This window comes from Pleurodeles waltl, chromosome 1_2 (assembly GCF_031143425.1).
Source record: "Pleurodeles waltl isolate 20211129_DDA chromosome 1_2, aPleWal1.hap1.20221129, whole genome shotgun sequence".
NCBI lineage: Eukaryota > Metazoa > Chordata > Amphibia > Caudata > Salamandridae > Pleurodeles > Pleurodeles waltl.
Genome location: NC_090437.1, coordinates 317,240,236 through 317,260,758, shown reverse-complemented (window position 1 = coordinate 317,260,758; position 20,523 = coordinate 317,240,236). Strand labels below are relative to the sequence as shown.

Genomic DNA, 20,523 nt, shown 5'->3' with positions numbered 1-20,523 from the left:
TGACAATCAGCATGATGAACTGCTGCTTCTCCCCATCACCCAAAGGGATAAGTTCAAAAAGCCCAGAGGTGTGAGATCTACATGACGTGTTTCTGCAGCAAGGCTGCGCAACTCGCTTGTGTTGAAGCGAACTCTGTTAAATATCCCAAATCCTTTGCTTTGCTAATATGTATAACTCACCTCATTGAGGTGCTGAGCCTCTGCTAAAATCACCTCTTTGTTAAGTAAGGTGAAGTCTATGGCAGCAACATCAAAATAACAGTATCATGCTTCCCTTCACTTAACTCTGTATTTTGTTCTCGAAAGCTCTGTGGAGTCAATTTGAATGAACATTTCATACACATATTTATTTAACACAACAGTGTTCTGATTCAGAGTCTTAAAAAATTAAGCACGAAGCATTACCATTTGGTGTAAAATGAGTAAAATAAATATATAATTTTAGTGGCTGAAATGCACAATGCCAAACCAGGAAACCGTAGATCAATCCAGGCTTCCTTGGAGTGAAGTAACATTTTCTGCATGTGCAGATGATACTTTATTACATAAATCTGAAATGCATTATACTTTCCCAGACTTTCCAAAGAGTTAGTGGAGTTTTGTTTTAAGGTTCATGGTAGGATGAACATTGATATAACAGAGGTTCTACCCTCTGGTTTCAAAGATCAATGTAATGAATTTGGATTATTATGGAATAGTGTTAAAATAAAATATTTAGGAACACGGTACTCTAGCTCTATCAATAACACAAAAATATAATTAAGCTGAAAGTAAATGTAAGGGTATGGCTTTGACAGAGAAATGCCAGGGAAAACTGAACACAATTAAATGATGATTCTTCCAGTTATTGTCTTTTCTTTTCTTTATCAATTGTTTATGTATATTTAAAGTTTTTCAGGACAGCAGATTCCCTACTATCCAAGTTCTTATCGAATGGGAAAAGAGCAAGAATTTAATTGGATAAACTTAGGAAATTAAAATCAAATGCACAAGTCAATTTTCCTGAATTAATTTAGTAACATTGGTCTATGGTTTAAAAAAAATATTAAAAATCCATGTGCAATAACGAGATTAGATGTAATATTTGGCAAAACTGGAAAACTCATATTTTCATTAGTTTTTCTCTAAACAAACTGGCATTACACAAATTGGTATGATGTCTCTAACAGGGAGCCACTCACGCCTTTAAGCAGAAACAATCACTGTTTTTCAGATACAAAAAATGAAATCCACCCTTTATGGTATAACAATAAAATTAAAGTAAGCAATAAAGTCGATAACAGAAAGGCTGGATATCCAGAGGAATATGTTCAGTTTCTCAACTTATCCAGAATAGTACAGGACTTCAATTTCAGGAATTTGATGAGATTTTTGGACTCCAAGGTTTTTTCATTAATAACTAGTATAATGCTCTCATACCTTCAATAAAAGAGTCCTTACCTACTGACTATGACACAGATGATGATATATACAACACTTCTCTGAACACACCAAACTTCGCTGTAGCATTAAAGCATCTATAACACATAAAATACCTAAGCGCTTAAACAGTAATAGACGAATTCTTGAGAGTAGAACTCCTATGAAAAGATTACCTTAATAATCTATTGCAACTAGCTAAGTGAGACAGAATTTGGCCTAAAATATATTCCACATCCTGAGCACCTAGCACCAAACATACTTATTTTTACTTTTATATCAGATTGTTTCCTACCTTTCCTTGTGTTACATAGAATTAGCATTTTGTGTCATCAGAATCGGGGTACTTAGGTTTTTAGGGGTGGGGTAGTTTGGTTAGTGGGGGTGAGAGGGATTGGGGTAGATTGGTTTTTGGATGTGGGGGTGGAGGGGGTCAGGGTAGTTTGGTTTTTGGGGTGGGGGTCGGGGTAGTTTGATTTTTGGGGGTGCTGAGATCAGGGTAGTTAGGTTTTTAGGGGTGGGGGAATCAGGGTAGTTTTGTTTTTGGGGTGGGGGTCAGAGTAACTTTGTTTCTGGGGGTTGGGATAGTTAGTGTTTTTGGGGGTGGGCGGTCAGGGTAGTTTCGTTTTTGGGTGTGGGGGGTCAGGGTAGATTGGTATTTAGGGTGGAGGTTGGGGTAGTTTAGTTTTTGGGGGTGGGGTGGGGGATCGGGGTAGTTTGGTTTTTGTGGGTGGAGTAGTTTGTGTTTTGGGGGTAGGGGGCTCAGGGGATCAAGGTAGCTTGGTTATTGGGGGTTGGGGGGGGATCGGGTAGTTTTGTTTTTAGGGGCAGGGGTCAGTTGTTTTTAGGGCGGGTGGGCGGGGGGGGTATCCAGGGTAGTTTTGTTTTAGGGGTGGGGGTGGTTTTAGTATTGGGGTGGGGTACTTCTGGGCCTTAGGACAGGTTGGGGGTCGCATGCTAGAACCACGCATGCCGTTCCCACACATGCCTTTACTAGGCATGCTTTTACAACGAAAAATCGTTGTAAAGGCATGCATGGTAAAGGCATTTGTGGTAACAACGCAGTCGCTGTTCCAACCGGGTTGTTCAGGCATGGGTGGTTTTAGCATTTGTTTTTCCATCATACATTTCAACTTAAATGGTACAATTTGCAATACAGTATGATTACCACTTACTACTGTCTAAATCTTTAGATAATATTGATAGGAATTGTGAGGTTTAAAAACCTCCTATGAATCCATTCCCTTTATTTCTATATTGTTATCTTTATAATATCTCAGAAGTTTTAGATACAAAGATAGATATACTTCTATTTTTTATAATAAATAACTTATTTATTACACTTAAGACCCTGCTGTTAATGGTCATACAGTTGGACTTTTATATTTTTTCATTCTCTCCGTTAACTTTCTTTATTCTTTTACTTACTCTTATAAAAGTTAAAAAAAGAAAAATGTCATTTGATCTTATATTGTTGTTGTTTATATAAGCTACAACACAGATAGTTGTTGTCTTCTCTTATTAAATTATGTGCAATTGGCTCACACATTTTAATTTCACCTGATTGTTACCATTGTATCTTAGTGTATTCTTGAAATTATTTTAATACCACTTTACAAACAAAAAAACCAATGTCTAGTCACTTAATTTAGACAATATTAGTCCTTGGGATTGCTAGCAGAATCTAAGGCATAACAAAGAATGTCATGACAATCAAGCAGAATCCCTTACACAAACAGCCTTCAACAAATAATCTAATTCACAATTGCCACCACAGCTCCCCTCTGACAAACTTTTGTACTGAAACACTCACTGAGACTCACACCATGACTACCCAGAACTCTGTCTATAAGCCTAACCCAAACATAACTCATTGCCTTCTCATCCTTGTAGTCCTTACCCAAAACCTAACCAGTAATGCCGCCTTAGCCAACACCCTTTAACTTACAGTCACCTAAACAGAGGTGTAAACCTTATGCTAAAGTCCAAATGTTCCTAGTCACTGCCCTACTAATGGCCATAATCCAAACTATAACTCTTTACGTAACGATAAACGTTACATAAAAAGACACAGCATCTACAACAAGCATTTGCAATGCAACGGGTCTCGCATGTGCTCGATTTAGAGCTATTACCGTTGTAAACTCCTAACTGGACTTTTCTTGCCACACAAAAGCAAAAAAGAAAAATGCAGCACCTATTTCACTGGGTAGAGGGGGCGGTGGGGACTTTATTGGGTAAAATGGAGTTGGCAGCTCCCTTCTGCCTCCCGCAACGTCCCCAACAAATGCCCACGTGAGAGAGACAGTTACTGGGGCTGAGGAGGGGGACAGATAGTGAGGGCGGGGGATGGTTCACGGGGGTTGGATTGATGCACTGAGGGTCGTAGAGGGTGGGGTTGCGTAACTGTCTTAATTGTAGAGATGACAAAGTTTAGTGTGGGGCAAGAAGTGGGCAGTGAGCTTGAGTTTAGACAGAGCAAGAAGAGTGAGATCTGGGAGGGTGCACTGAGGGTTGGAGAGGGACAGAGGGCTGAAGCCAGTGCGCTTACAGCTGAGGTGCGCCAGTGCAGAGGTCTGCCTAAGGGCTGCACTGAGGGATTTAGTGATTGCTGGAGTGAGAGATCGTTGCAGTGAGGGATGTAGTGAGTTCTGGAGTATGTTTCAGTGGAGGGGTTAGTGAGTGCTGGAGCAGTAAGGCGCTGCAGTGAGGGCTGTACTGAATACTCCGTGACTGGAATGGGAGGTTTTTTTCAGTGGAGGGGTTAGTGAGTGCTGGAGTGAGAGGGCGTTGCAGTGAGGGCTGTAGTAAGTACTAGAGGGTGAGTGAGACGCGGTGAGGGTGTGACTGGGGCCTGACATGACCACGATCGCTTTCACTAATGTGTTCACACATTCAGTAATGTGCACTAGAGCAGACGTGAATGCGTCTGATTTTGGGGTGCAGGTCCAGCGCTCACTGCTGGTGCATGCCAGGAATGGTGTCTGTGTCACGGAGGGAGCATATACGCACAGTGCATGTTCGCTGCCAGAGACTTCCTAGGCCTTGCTGACCTGTGTTCCAAACGTGGTCTTTGGTGCTGAATGGGGCGCAGGTGGGTGCAAACAGTGTCCTTCAAGGTCGGGGTATATTTTGTGATAGAGGCCACCTCAGTTGCACTTTGGTACCCACCATCAGCGCAGCGTGCCCAGGACGTTGTTGAGCTTGGCGCTGTGCAGGTGTGGCAGGAGTACAACTTACACAGGTACAGGTCCTAAACATCGACTGCATGCGTTCCCAAGGTGCGCATATATACGGAAGTACACCTGTTTACCCAAAGAGTCGATACTGTGACCTCCTAATACGTGAAAGTCGATATTTAAACATCGATGTTAGGGGAGAGCGCAGCGCTTGGCACGTACTGTGAGTACTTGGTGCAAGGTGTGGGATATAGTACAGTACACGCCGCCAGAGGCTGCCCAGGGCCTTGCTGAGCCCATCGCTGACATGTGGTACTGGAAGCTGGGCGAGGGAGGTGCAGGTAAAATCAGTCAACACTGGGGTACAGTACTGCGCTCTTCGGCCGAGGCGGGCGCTGTGCACACAAAGCGCTATTTACCGGGGGTGGCGCATTCAAAGCCCTCACAGTAAACATGGAATTCAGCGCAGTACTCACAGTGCTAGGTGTTGATGGGGTGGTGCATACAAGCTGCATACAGTGAATACTGGGGTACAGGACAGCACAGATCTCACCCTGAGTTTGATGAGCTCGGCGCTGTGCACGTGAAGTGAGTGCTAGGTGCGTACACAGTGGTGCAGAGCCAGAACTTGTCCAGAGCCTTGCTGAGCTCGGCGATGTGGGGGTCAGTACAGCACAGTACTCACAGCTGGATGTTGCACTGGGTTGGCTGAGCTCAGCACATGCAGAGAGGACTAGGACGGTGATCCGTACAATTATCTTTTGTTCGCAGCGCGAATGCGCTATGTAAACCCCAGCGCAATCGCTCTGCGAACAAAAGATAATTATGCAAAGCGCTCGACTTCTGCCAAGCGAGATCGCGCTGCGAACAAAAGTTAACTAGGACGGTGATCCGTACAATTATCTTTTGATCGCAGCGCGATTGCGCTATGTAAACCCCAGCGCAATCGCTCTGCGAACAAAAGATAATTATGCAAAGCGCTCGACTTCTGCCAAGCGAGATCGTGCTGCGAACAAAAGTTAATAAAAAAAGTAGTTCACAAACCGGACGGAAAACAGCGAGCCTCGCATGTTTTCAGTACTTGGTCGCTGCCCTCGAGGAGGGCTAACCACCGGAAAAGGCATGACATATGCGTGCCTTCCACTAATGAAAGCAAGCCGATTTTAACAGGCAAGCCCACGAACCAATGAAAGACACTGACGTGACGTGGACGGGCTCCGAGCCCTTTTCTAACTACTAAAGTGTCTCCCAAGCAACGCATGCGCAAGCGCATGCGACGCAGGCTCGACCCTAAAAATGACCTCACCGCTAAAAATGTTGTGACGAAGCTGAACGTTTCCTTGTAATTAATATTTCTTGAGCATTGATAGTCTGATGTGTTTATTACAGAAATTAAATACCCTTTTTGAGAACATTTTTTTGTGGAACATTACAGTGTGAGTGAACATCAGCAATAGTAGCTACTTCATTACTAATACAAAAACGTAGTTCATTTATCCAATTATCTGTGTCCGTTCTTGTTTCAGTATTGGTGTTCATCTGAAAAACTTACCAAATTGAAGGCTCCTATACCAAGTTTCACACCCCCTTCGAACTGATGATATGTTTCACTATTCTTTTTGTTACCTGGCATCATCTGCAGTATCTGCTGACATTCCCTTTTAAAGGAAAAGAGGGAATTTAACAAGTTAGACACAAAATGAAAAAATGAACAACAATGGATTCATTGAAAACATTGATGTCCAGAAAGTATATATATATATATTTTTAAAGATAAGTTACAAGCAGTAGGCACATACTTGTACATTTGGTAACTTGTCCTGATTTTGAGGCCACCTTTGATAAAGTTGATCATATTTTCATCCTGGAAGAAATCCAATCCAGTGTCAATTTTATAAAAACAAGTAGGCATAATTTTATGCTTTCATAAGAAACGGGAACAGTAATAGGTTTTATCTTACTGACAGTCACGAACTCTATAGCAAAAAACATACAATATGACTAAGCCAAAAATAGTGGCAATTGATATCAAGGGCTGTTTAAAACAAAAGCGAACTACTTACCTGAGCATCACCAGCTAATGCAATGCCACAGATTTTGTACATTCCAGAGTGGGAAATTTATAGTAAACTACTTAACTAGTACAAAAAATAGTCTTAAGACCACAACTTTGACAGAGTATATTGTTCCATATTTACAGCCTTGAACGCGATAAAGAGTTTTTCACAAACCTTAGATCCATGGAATGAGATCCTTCAGGCCCGGCTGGGACAGTGCCTGCTACTGCCCCAGTTTCGTTTTGTGAATTATCTGTACTGTTCTTATTTTGGAAGAGTGGATGACCAAAGACAACAAGGAAGATGGCCAAAATATATCAGATAGTTGCTTCCCTGTTTTATTTTGTAAAGCCCTCCAGCACCCTTGAGCAAGGTAACGGAAGAAGGGGCAATGTGAGGGAAGAAGTTCAGAGTTTTTACCTCTCTGTCCTATGCCAATGTAAAGTAGTGATAACTGCGGCTGTACCTCCCACACTTTGACAATGTGGAAGGGAAGGTCACTAGATAATTTCCATCTACTCACCCTTGGACAAGATGAGGATTTTTTATTAAACCGCCCCTTGACTTTTACCAATGCAAGGGGGGGGGGAAGGGGTCACACAACATGGCTGTTAATACTGCTCCAGTGAAATATTGAAATGCTGTGATATCCTTGGGCAAGGCAGGATGCGATGGAGGCAATGAACCTCAGGCTTTAAGAAAGAGTAAGGGGAGAATCAATTAACTTCCCCTTGCTCTTGAGGTAGGCCTGGGGTTTTCTGGATAGCCCACCTAGTTAGTTGTTCCAGACCCAGGGTGTTGAGACAAGTGGTCCTTCTCATCTCTCTGTGGCTAACCTGCTCGATAATGAAAAAATACAGGATTGACTATCCTACCGTGCTTCTTTTCAACAGCAGCGGCTGGTACCCTAAACATTTGGTGAGGCAACCAACCGAACATTTAGAGTACCAGCCGCATGTGCAAAATGAAAAATAAAAATGAACTTACCCCTTGGCTCACCTCCAGCCCTCGTCCCTCTAAGTGCAGCAAATGAATGCTCCACACCAATCTAGGTGTTGCTCTCATGCTGCTGATGTTAGTAGCATGAGAGCAGCACCAGGATTGGCTGGAGCACGATGTCTCGATGTTTCCACAGGCACTGGGGGTCTATGCCTGCTCTCGACAGCTGAGTGGTGAGGTTTACACTGCGTATGTCAGGCTGGGGGTCGCAAGACAGCCGGCCAAACTGTGGAGTACGCATCACTCCCCTGCTGCCAATCAGCAGCAGTGGCCTTGCCTCCAAACATGGCTCGGCTGGAGAAAGGGAAAAATAAAATGGTAATAAATGTATTTTATTACCATTTTATTTTCCACCTTTTTGGCAGCTCTGGCCGTTGGGGGAGGGGGTGATGCTCCTCTGCCCTAAAGGTTTTTCGATTTTCCTTTTCTTTTGTTTTCCACGAAGCGTTTGAAAAACTATGATGGAACAACTGCCATGCAATGGAAATGTGGTGCCCATCCATTTATCAGTTCCAAAGTTGCACATGTACAAAAATTTCACATGGAAGCATTTATTGCCTAAAACTGGTTTGTCACAATACTACTACCCCCTTTATTAAAACTTTTGAATTGTTTGACTACTCTGTAAAAATTAACAAAATTTGTATCAAACAAATTCTGCAAATAACATATTATTTTATAGAAGATTTTATATCCCATTCTCTGAAACAGGTCTTGATCTTCTTCAACCCCTTGAGTCAAGAGCTGAGCAACTGATAAATATATCGTAAAAGGGCTTGTGTTTTTAAGCAATCCTCTTTGTTCAACCTCCCACCCACTTTCAGAAGAGAGATTTGTCTCTAGAGATGGTGATCGAGATTTATGGTGCAGCAACTATATAATAGAATCTTCACTAAAACATAACTGGTGGCTATTTTAAATGTGTAAAAGGGAATTTTCCACAAACCTCTTCACACAGGGAGAGATTCAGAAGGTCTGAACCAGCCAGGTCTTGAATATAAGAGGATTTTCAACAGTGCACAGACATTTCCCACGACATAAGCAGGCACATCGTCCAGAAGGCCACTTTGAAGTGTCATTTGAGAGGCTTCCAGATGCCCAAAAAAGGCACAGAAAATACAATACTTTAAAAAACAGTTTTGCAAATGTGAAGTTCTGGCAGACACTTCCCAATAAACTAGTTCACCTTGACAATAATTTTTAATTGGGGCCGTTTGAGAAGTTCACAATAAGGACATCTTGCAGTTTACTTCCTATTTCAATAAAGGGAATAGATGGCTTTATAAACACTGTATATACCTGAAGCTGTGTATATCCGAGGAGAAATGGATTAATGATTTACAGAAGAAAATAACTTACAAAGAATAACAATGGCATATATTGATCTGCTCCATAAAAAGGGGAAACAATAATTATGTGCCAGTGCTGGTATTTGAGCCCTATCATTAACGGGGATGGGTAGCATCTGCCCGGGATGTGCATGACTATTAGGAATGGTGCTACAAGTTCTTGCAGGTATATGCCTGAAATGTAACTTCTTCAGTCATTGTCACATAAAACTGATAGTTACCAAAAGCCACACCAGACAGCTTATTCTTTAGCCAGTTTAAGATTCTGGTGCCTTGGGAATTCTGGGGGTATGAACTTGTAAATACAATTACTATTGGTAGGAATATGTACATGGGCTGTGTGTTCACGCTGTGCCTTCTGTTTGCTTGCTCTGTGTACCTATTTTAGGTCAGATTTCATTGTTTTACACTGTTGTGGCATCACCTTTAAACAGTAGAACCATAAATTACTACTGGTCTTTGTGTCTTTTTTTTTCAAAGATTTGTTATATAATGCACTCTTATTTGTACTGGACCGAGACACAAAATGTGTATTTGGTGACCAGCAATGTCATTAACAGAGATCTTTCGAACTCACATCTGAAGTTAAATATTTTCAATTACAACTAAATACTGCAGTGCTTTCAAACAGAAACAGTTGTATATGTTCCCAAATATATTTACAGATGTAGACAGTGGTGTTGACTAATCACCGTATGAAAACAGCAATTATTATATAGCTCAGAAACCAGTATTCTCTGACCTCTTCAGAGCAATATTCCTATTATATATTCCATTACGAATGCAGGCACTTCTGTTTTTCCTTCCAGTTCACAGACATCTACTAGACTTGGCTCAGAAGGATAAGAGGAAGCCGACCTCATGATCTCAAAGTCAGAACCACAGGATACAGCAAATGCGTCACACGCTAATGAGTCATTATTGTGATCTAGATGAAATCTGGGTACAATGCAGGGGTGGCTCCTTCGCAATGGCGAAGGAGCTTCGCCCCCTGGCTAAAAAGCTTGCAGCTGAAAAATAAAACTATGTTTTGTGATTATCTTGTCAGCTGCTGGCTCAGCCAGCAGGGAGGGGAGGGGCTAGGACATGAGAGGGGAGGGCTGGTCCATGGTAGGGGGCAGGAGGGGGAGTAGAGTCAGTGCACTAAGTGCACGTCAGTTTGGCCAGCCGTCTCAGGCCAGCCAAACTGACATGCACACTTAGATTTCCCCAACCCGGCTGTACTGCACAAACAGGTCGGAGAAACTGCACAGACTCCAACGCAGTGTCTGAGTGGCAAACCAAGTCGCTCAGACCAATCCGGGCACTGCTCTCTTGCTAGGTATACCATGAGAGCAGCACCAGGATTGCATGGAGAGCCAGTGCTGGTGTCTCAGGGACTGCTGGGACGCCAGCACCACCAGAAGAAGAGCGAGGCAGCCTGCAGCAACAGGAAAAGGTAAGTATTTTTTTTTTTTGTTTTGTTTATTTCCCCCTCACCCTCCCTGTTCCTCCCCCCCCCCCCCCCCCCCCCTTTGCTTGAGATTTGCAGCAGCTGCCACTGGTACAATGCCCAGGGACAGCAAACAGTCCCATCTCCGTCACCAGGTAGAAAGAAGGAAATGAATGATCCTCTTATTTGTAATTAAAAACAGTATTTTTATATATTTTCCTAAAATAACTATCTTAGTACTTAACTGTGTAATCTCATAGATATTTGTTGAACTTTATTTTAGTCAATGTGCACCCTAATTTTTGTTACGCTGAACACAATGATATTATTTTCTCCATTGTATTCTTTATTCTCTACCTGTATTTAATTTTCAAGAAGGAAGACAAATTCCTTGCCAGGGAATAGCACATTTTATCAATAAAAGTCACAAATATCCAGTGTCAACATATACTTTTAAAAAGGGCGGGGGGCTGAGGGTTGTAATGATTGTAATGATTTGAGATTTTTTTTTTAAATGGCTGGTTGAGCTCAGTTTGCTTTACAGTGATGTCAGTTACATCATAGATATCACGAACTGCCATATTCCGATAGGTGGCACTGTAAGCCCTTTAAATACCTTTTCCATCTAAAGTCACAAAGAGGTTTCGGTCAATTGATGACGTGCAACCTGACCGTCGTACTTGTGGTGGCGCCTTAAATGTTGCTGTTTACTGATGTCTTCAATAACAAGCATGATAGTCATACTCTCTGTAGAGTGCCACCTGGCCTCTATACTACATTGTAAGCACACTAAACCTGAGGGCCAGGTCCGGCCTGAAGGTATAAATAATTGCAGAGTGACCACTCGTGCATACCATCATAAGCAGTATCCGTGAGTTGTGCCTACAGCGACGTGTCTGCAAGAGCCCTTACTGGGTCGAGGTAACCCACATTACACTGGCAATGATGTCGGTTTTTACCCCGCGTGCAGGGGTCATTTGCATCTCCCTGCTCTCAGTGCGCTGATTGCGGCCCAGCAAGCTATTGTCTACCACAATGGCTGCCCACCATCGCACGGCTGAAACGCCCTGTCTGCTTCCCACTGCATCAGCTCTGTGTGCCTCTCTTCATCAATCCAGCTACTGTCTCGCTCAGTAAGCGGTAAAGTCAGGGAAGTCCTGCAGGTTGTGATAAGGCAGCACCTTCTAGCGGTTGGACGGTGTACCACACCCACCCAGGCCTAGAAAACATTGGAAGAGCGTCTGGCTGCCTGTGTGCTCAGGGAGAGCTTGCGATTGTTTGCCAGCACTCATTAGGACTTTGTGGGCACTCATCAGCCATATTCTCTATTGTAGGACGCCTGGCTGAACAGAATCCTACAAGAAAAAAAAAGACATACCCTTAGGATTTCAACAAGGAAGGGACTGTGACACAGCACTGCCAAGAAGAAAAAAGGTAATAAGAGACAATGCAACGGATACCAGGTACCAGGGGCTGTGGGAGAACTGCATCTGCCACATCAGAAAGGGGGACTATTCAGCACTGGAAAAAAAAAACAGAGAGAAACATCATGAGTAAAGGGAGAGACATCGGTATGCATTGGTAGGCTGCAGCATGCACCACCATCGCAAGCCCACATCATCACACAATTGTACACCTACTAGACCGTGCACCCCATGCCCGCGTATCCCGTCATTGCAACAGCTACCAGAACTGCATCACTCAGAAAGAAATGATGAGAAGGAAGGAACAAAGGGAATGCACGTCCCAAAGAAATGTCAGCCCAGCAACAGGATGCCACACCGTCTGCCCTGCCACAGTGTGAGCATTCATCTGTTGCTGCACTACCGCCATTCAGCCAGCTAACAGACCCTGCGGTAGCCACCCTAAAACTGGAGTCAGTAGATAGGGTGCCTCCAACACTATACTCGCCCTTAGGAGTGGGGCAAGGCGGCCGACCGAGGGTTCAGAAGTGTGAAAGAGGCACTCCTGGACACTGCAACAATAGTATATTTCAGTCGTAGACATAAGTCATTGCTGGTCGTCGATGCAAGTCCGGTAGGCTTCGGTGCGGTCCTGATGCAAGAAAAACAAGAAGGATTACAGCTCCTAATGGCTTACACCAGCCGGGCTCTCACAGTGACCGATCACAAACCGCTGGTTACCAGAACAGCCCGGAATGGACCACCATGCATCAAGCGATAGTCGGTGCAGCTGCAGCCGTACTCTTCAAAGTCATGTACCGGCCAGGGCTCAATGACCCTGTGGGCTACCTGTCCAGACACCCACCAACAACTAGCCACAGCGACCTGGAGGAGAATAAGGGCGCTGAGGAATTCATGAGGATGATAGTTCAGGACACATGAATAATGTCTTTATCATTTGAAGAGATCAAGGAAGCCACCAAAAAGGACACAAGAATCTCTAAAGCAAAGAAGGCACTCTTTAAACATTACTGGCTAAACGTTTTAGATGGAGCGAAAGCCCTCACCACATAGGAACAAGGAATGATGAGCTCCTTGTGGAGCATGCGAGATGAGCTCAGCATGAGCAAAGAAGCTTTGCTACTCCGTGGTAGACAGATTGTGATGGCAAGACAACTATGGTCACGTGTAGTGGAGCTAGCACACTAGGGACACCAGAGCATTGTGAAAACCAAAAGCCAGGTTAAGACACAAGTTGTGGTTTCCTGGCATAGACATGCTAGTACATGAAAAGGTCAGGAATTGCTACTCGTGCACCATCACAAGCAGGTACCCCGCCAACTGCCCTAGTGATCACAGAAGATGTTCGCACCACAACCTGGTCGTGTGTCAGTATGAACTTTGACAGTTTTCCCCAACGGCTGCCTCACTGCCATCATAATGGACAGCCACACCAAGTACTCAGTGGCGGAGCTACTGCATTTCACAGCATCTGAATAAGTGAAGCCCATGCTAAAAAATGGCTTTGTCTTGATTTCATCAGGAACCCTCAAGAGTGCAGGCAATGGAAACCTCCTTCGAAGGGGAAGAATTCTAGTCATTTCTCCACATTCTGAACACAAAACATCACAGTGGCCCCAGGTGAACAGCAAAGTGGAGCATTTCATGTGCACCCTAACCAGAGCACTAAAAATCGGGGTGGAGTGCGTGGAAGATGCCGAATACTGTTTGCACCAGTTCTTAAGAGCCTACCAGCAGACGCTGCACAGCCCCAAGCGGAGTACTCCAATGGGCCGGCTGATATCATCCCAGTGGGCCCAGTTGGAATCCAGCTGTTATAGATACACAAGCCACCGAAGAGAAGCGTCAAACAATGAACAACAAAGCCAGCAAGGACTGGAGAGCTGCAGTTGGGGACAAGGTAATCATTAAGGACTGACACTCAGGATGGAAGTTCTGCACCCCGCTTGAGAAGGAAGTGAGGGAAGTCTTCAAAGTCCAAGGGACTATGGTAACAGTACAACGCGGTCTGTCCACAGTCTAAAGAAAAGTATTCTGATTCAAGAAGGTCAAGCCAGTGGAAGGGGAACAAGACAACAGCAGGAAGCAGTGAGTGATGACCAGAGGCCTGAAATGGATATGCTCAACACCAGCATGGACGCCGTGCCTGCTGGCTCGGGTCCAGCATGGGTTGTTCTGCAAAAGCCAAGTGGCCAAACATCCGCTATCCAGGCAAACAATGACGATGGGCAAGTCAGAAACCAGGAAGTTGGAGGTTGTAGATAGAAGTCTGGACTATGGCCCAATTCTGCACCCAGCAAGAGACTAAGGGCCATATGTACAAACACATTTTCCCATAGACATAGAATGGGTAAAACCCTTTGCTACATCTGGCCCTTTGAGACTATGGCCCTCATTATGACTGGGTGGTAAAAACCGCCTACCGCCACAGCAACGGCCGCCAAAAGACCGTTGCTGTGGCTACCAGCCGACCACCATATTATGACCGTAGCCGGAATTCAGCCAGAAGGATGGCGGAATCCCGGCTACGGTCATGGCAGCAGACGGCGATAAGGTGGCGCAGCTGCCAACAGCAGCGCAACGCCAGTAGACCGCCACAGACTATCATGATCCATGATATGGCCTGGCGTTGTTCTGCTGGCGGACGCTGCTGCTGGCAGCAGCGCCCTGTCCCGTCTCCTGCTGGAGGACCCCCTGCAATCAGGTAAATTGGGTGCTCTGACAGAGGAGGGGGCAGGGGGTGTTTGTGTGTGTGTGTGGGGGTGTGTGTTTATGTCTGTGTGTGCGTGAATGTGGGTGTGCGCTGCATGTGCTATGTGTGTGCATGTGTGGATGTGTGAGTGCGTGTATTGTGTGTTGTGTGAATGCGTGTGTGCTTGTATGTATGTCAGTGTGTGTGGATGTGTGGGTGAATGGATGTATGCATGCGTGGGTGAATGTGGGTATGAGTGTGTGTATGCGTGTGTATGATGGTGCGTGAATGTGCGTGTATGTCGTGGGGGGGTCTGGAGTGGTAGGGGGAGGGTGGGGGAAGACTCTGGGTAGGGGGAGTGGGGCGGGGAAGACCCCTATCAGTGACAGGGAAGGGATTCCCCGTCACTGATAGTGCCTACCGCCATGGTTTTCGTGGAGGTAAGGAAGCCACGAAAACTATGGTGGTAGGTGGGGTCATAATCCTGCTGGTGGGACAATGATAGCCGCCTTGCCCTGGTAGACGGAGTGGTACATTGGTGGTTTGGCTTGAGCCATACCACCAATGTCATATTTTGGGGAAAGGTACTGCCAGCCTGTTGGAAGTACTGTTCTCCAAAATACCGCCGTCCGCCAGGGTCGTAATGAGGGCCTATGTGTGCTATATTACAGGGTTGTGAATAAACAGCCAAAATGCTACATAAGTAAAAGTTGGGAGGAATGTAGAGTGCCACCCGGCCTCTACACTACATTGTAACCAACACTCAACCTGAGGGCCAGGAGTGACCTTAAATTATAAATAAACATGGAATTTAGTCACTCTGCATACCACCATAAGCAGTGACTGTGTGTCGTGCTTGCAGCACTGTGCGGTGCATTTGGGAGAGGCCTTACCTGGTCAAGGTAGGCCACATTAGACTCATCTGTATGCATTTGTTCTTTTACTAGCTGACTTCTCATCTATACCCATTCTTAATAATTTATATATATCATTGTAATTTTATGGTCTGTACAGCACAATAATCCATCAAATAATGGTTGGTACTTAAGGTGAGAAAATAAAATAACTGGCAGAAATGTCCACTTGTGCCATAAAGCATAGTTCAGATCTCATCATATAGCCAATGGGGTATGTGTTGTATTTGTGAAAGGCATCAAAAGCACATAATAACCAACCCTGCCCCCTCCTCGGTCTCTGGATAGCATTAAGGAAAGCCCGGAAAGTTGGGAGAAGCTGGTGATTCTTTAAGGGGAGGCAGAAGCCTCTCTAAAATAGGCAATAGAGCTAGGAAATCTTAAACTGCATGCTGCCCCAGGGTACACATATGAAGTAAGCACATACATTTGATATGCACTGAAAAAAGTCAATGTTAAAGTTTAATTATAATTATGAAAACATTATTTATTCTTTCTATACAATAAAACATTTAAACTACACAAACTTTGGAAATTCTAATATTATAGTTATTTCTTAGAGCTATAGCTTGCGCCCCATCCAAAATGTTCTATAAGTCATGCACCTTGGTACACAGTGTTGAGAACTCGCTAGCTACACATAACGAAAACTCATGCCTTTACCATGGACTGTTCATACCCTTTCGTATTAAATTGTATTATATCACTTACAGCATGTTAAATGATAGTACTCCTACTAAGACTTATGATATGTCTAATGAAATCATTTATGAGAACACTGTATATGGTAGAATGCCAAGTTACAGCTAATGTTGTGTGGCTAGCGACCTCACAAAACTGCATGGAGGTGTGCGAGTTATAGGGTGTTTTGGATGTGGAAGTTCTAAGTTATAATTATAACTTTAGAATTTCTAATGTTTGTGTAGTTTAATTTGGTTTTGTATAGAAAGAATACATAATGTTTTCACAATTATTACTAAGATTTAACCCTTTTTTTTTTGTGTCAGGGTGGAACATTTTTAGAGTGGAGTATCGTACAGTTGAGTCATCAACTGTAGTGCTGTGGATTGTCAGAGTACAGTGGAGGAGAGTGCCATAGAGTGTAATATAGAAGAATGTTAGTATTGTAGAGTGGTGTGTCATACAGTGAAATGTGGTACAGTGTTGAAGAGTGCAGCAGATTGAAGTAGATTGGCGTACAGTTGATTGAAGTCTTCTAGAGTGGAGTGGCGTACAGTGATGTGGCATGTCGTAGAGTACAGTGAAGTTTCATCTGTGGAGTGTCATAGAGTAGTACAAAGTGGAGGGGTATACAGTGGAGTAGTCTTCTAGAGTGGAGAGGTAGGGTGAAGTGGCATATCACAGAGTATAGTGGAGTTTCACACAGTAGAGTGTCGCAGTGTGGAGTTTTGGCAGATGGCATAGAGCAAGGTAGAGTGTTGTAGAGTGGAGTGGCACGTAGTGGAATAGGGTGGAGTAGAGTGTCATACAGTAGAGCAGAGCAGTGTGTCATGTCAAAGGGTGATGTAAAAGAATGGTACAGAGTAGATGGCCATTGAGTAGAGTGGAGTGTCACAGGGTGGAATGGCAGAGTGAAGTAAATTGTATTAGAGTGAAGTGGTGTGTCGCAGAGCTATGTGGCGTGCAGTGAAGTGACGCAGGATAGAGTTGAGTAAAGAGTCACAAATTAGAGTGGCGTGTTGTATAGTGGAGTGTTGGAAGTATTGTGGAGTAGAGTGGAGAGGCATACAATGGAGTAGAGTGTTTTAGTGTGGAATGGCATAGACCAGAGTGTGGTAGAGTCAAGTGGCAAAGTGTAGACTTGAGTGGCATAGATTGCAGTAGTGTGTCAGAGTAGATTAGAGTAACGTGGGGTTTAGTGGCCTGAAGGGAATTGCAAAGTGTCACACAGTAGAGTAAAAGTGTTGTAGTTGGCATAGACTAGAGTATCGAATGGAGTAGGATAAAGTAGAGTAAAGTGTCAGAGTGGAGTGCTAGAGAGGGGAGTGATAAACAGTGAAGTGACAGGGTGGAGTGGTGTTTCATAGAGTGAAGTGTAATGTAAAAGAGTGGCATGTCGTACATTGCCTTCCAGTGAAGGGGCATAAAGTAGACTGGAGTGGAGTGGCGTAGTAAAATGGGTTGGAATGACAGAGGGAGTTGCATAGTATTGTAAAGTGGAGTACAGTGTTAAAGTCATAAAGAGTGGAATAAACTGTCGGACAGTGGAGTGCCAAAGAGTAGAGTAGAATGTGGCAGAGTGGAGTGTCATCCAATCTCATATCATTGAGTATCGTGGCATTCTTTATCATGGCGTAAAGAATTGTGGTGTAGAGTGGAGTGGCATAGCATACACTGTCAGAGTAGAGTGGCATGTTCTACAGTAGAGAAGCATGGAGTGACATAGCACAGAGTGTTGGAAACTGTCAGAGTGGGGTATAATGGAGCAACACAGAGTGGAGTAGACTGTGTAGCATGGAGCAGCATACAGTACAGTGTGGGAGAGAGGAGGGGTATGGAATGTCAGAATGGAATAGTGTCATGGGGTGGCATAGTGTGTTGTACAGTGTCTTGTCAAAGTATTGTGACGTACCTTGTTGTGGAGTGGCGTAGAGGGCAGTGTTGTGGCACAGAGTGGAGTGGTGTACAGTTTCATATCATAGAGTATAATGGCACAGAATGGAATGGTACAGAGTGAAGCTGGGTAGAGTGGAGTGGTATGGTGTGGAGTGGGGTAGAGTGGAGTGGTATCTTGAAGAGTACAGTTGAGTGTGATGTATAAAAGTGGAGTGTGATGATATAGAATGACGTGTCAGTGTCTTACAGTGGAGGGGAGCAGATTGGTGTAGATTGTTGTGGTAGAGTGTTGTGACAGAGTATTGTGATGTACAGTGTCAAATCATACAGTGGAAAGGCATAGAGTAGAGTAGAGTGGCATGGAGCACCGTAGAGTTGAGTGGGTTGCAGTAGAGTCAGAGTGGCAGAGAGTGTAGCAGAGTGTAGTAAAGTGGCCTAGAGTGGAATGGTGTAGAGTGAAGTGGCATGCCATAGTGTAGTGGTGTGTAGCAGAGTGTTGTGTCGTGGAGTGGTGTGTCAGAGGGGCATGGAGTGGAGTGTCAGAGTGGAGTGTTGTGGAGTGGAGTGGCATTTCATAAAGTGGAGTGGTATGTGGTAGAGTATTGTAGAGTGGAGTACAGTGGCATACAGAGAAGGGGCATAGAGTGGAGTAGAGTGTTGTGGAGAGGCATAGAGTGTAGAGACACTCCACACAGTAGAGTAGAGAAGTGAGTCAAGTAGTGGCGTATCATAGTGTTTGAGTGGAGGGGCACAGATTGGAGTGGCGTGGAGTGGCATGTCATACAGGTGAGTGGCGTGTGATAGAGTAGAATGGTGTCATTGAATGGAGTGTCAAACTAGAGTGGTGTGGAGTGTCACTGAGTGGAGTGGACTGTGGAAGAGTGACGTGGCATGCTTTAGAGCAGGGCGGTGTGTGGTACACTAAAGTAGAGTTGAGTGTCAGAGTGGCATGTAGTACAGTGTCTTAGAGTGAATGGGCATAGAGTGGAGTGGCGGAGAGTGAGCTGGGATGTCGTGGAGTGGCATGTCATCAAGTGGATTGGCATGCCAGAGCAAAGTGGTGCCTAGTATTATAGAGTGGAGTGGCATGCTGTCAAGAAAAGTGGCAGGTGATACTGTGGTATGATGTGTCAGAGTGCTGTGGCATGTCATACAGTGGAATGGAGAGGTGTATCATATCTCAGAGTCATTTAAACAGACATAGCAGGTAAATTGCTGAATGATTAATATGAAATGTGGTAAAAATATAGATCATAGGATATAAAAGGTCGTTTCTGTTAGCAGATCTAAAGTGGCTCCATAGTTTTAAAATGATAAGGCACAAATACTTAGGATGCAGTACAGCAAACTAATTTCATGGTATACTGCAGTACAACAGTGACGACAACACAATATATACTTGGGTAATGAAAGCCCTAATAAAATTAAAAGGTAGCCAATACTGTTTGCACCACACTAAGAGCCTGATTTAGATCTTGGCAGCTACAGTCCTACCGTTGCATTTTTGACTGAAAACCCATCTGCCGCCATGACAGTCCGCCCGCCGTATTTAGATGTTGGTGGCCCCGTAGACTTTAACCTGTTCGAGTCCTGTCAACTCTGCCAAGCATTCCCATCCCCTGCAATGAAACCATTGGAAAGTGTGGCTTACGGCGGAACTCCTGCCACACTTACCGCTGAGCAGATCTAGATTTGCTCTACCACCAAGCAAAAACCAGTGGTCCAGCCTCCACTTCTGACTTGGCAGACGGTGGGGGAAAGAGGGTGAAAATTCACCTTTTCTCCTGGTTCAACTTTGGTTTCTGGGTGGACACAACTGCATAGGACACCACTGGACAGGACCTTCTGTCACTGTTGCCATGGGACCATGGAGAAAACACGACCCCACCCCATCACTGGACATGAAGGTAGGCAACCAGCATTGACTGGGTACGTTGGGGGGGGGTCACTGCACATGAGCACGGGACCACTACAGACATACATGTCACAGTAATTTTTTTAAATTCCTGTGACATGCATATGTCAGGTACGAGGGTGGGTCAGACATGGATGGGGACACACTGGTACACAACACATATCAAACACACACACAATTGTCATTATGACATCAGTATTCATTGCCAAATGAATGCTGGCACCACAATGGCGGTACATTCACACTTGTCAACTGTGCCGACATGTGCACACTGCAAGGGGACCTGTACCTGTAATGTTGTGCTGCAAGTTGTGTGTGTGAGTCTCATAAGTGTATGTGTATGCACAATGTGATTGGCAGTGTGATGTGGAAGGAGGTGTAGTAGGTAATGGGGTTGTGTCAGTATGTGTGCCACTTGCATATGGTGCGGATGTTGTTGTGTAAGTTGTGTTGTGCTGCTGAGTGCAGAATTCAGGTGCATGTTGTGTGGCGGTTGCTGTCTTTTTGTGCTTATACTTACAATACATTATTCACCTGTGGATTTCTGTGCACATCGTGACATTTGG

At 44.5% G+C, this 20,523-nt stretch overlaps 1 protein-coding gene across 3 annotated transcripts in view; it reads right to left on the bottom strand.

Annotated features, from left to right (window-relative positions):
* TTC39B (tetratricopeptide repeat domain 39B) overlaps window positions 1-20,523 on the bottom strand; it is a 486,814-nt gene that overhangs the window by 53,052 nt on the left and 413,239 nt on the right. For all 3 annotated transcript variants that reach the window (XM_069238795.1, XM_069238785.1, XM_069238805.1), the window contains 2 exons: window positions 6,398-6,462; window positions 6,151-6,256 (listed from right to left, as the gene is read on the bottom strand). In XM_069238795.1, coding sequence (XP_069094896.1) covers window positions 6,151-6,256; window positions 6,398-6,462 — 171 coding nt within the window. The remainder of the gene's footprint in view (window positions 1-6,150; window positions 6,257-6,397; window positions 6,463-20,523) is intronic.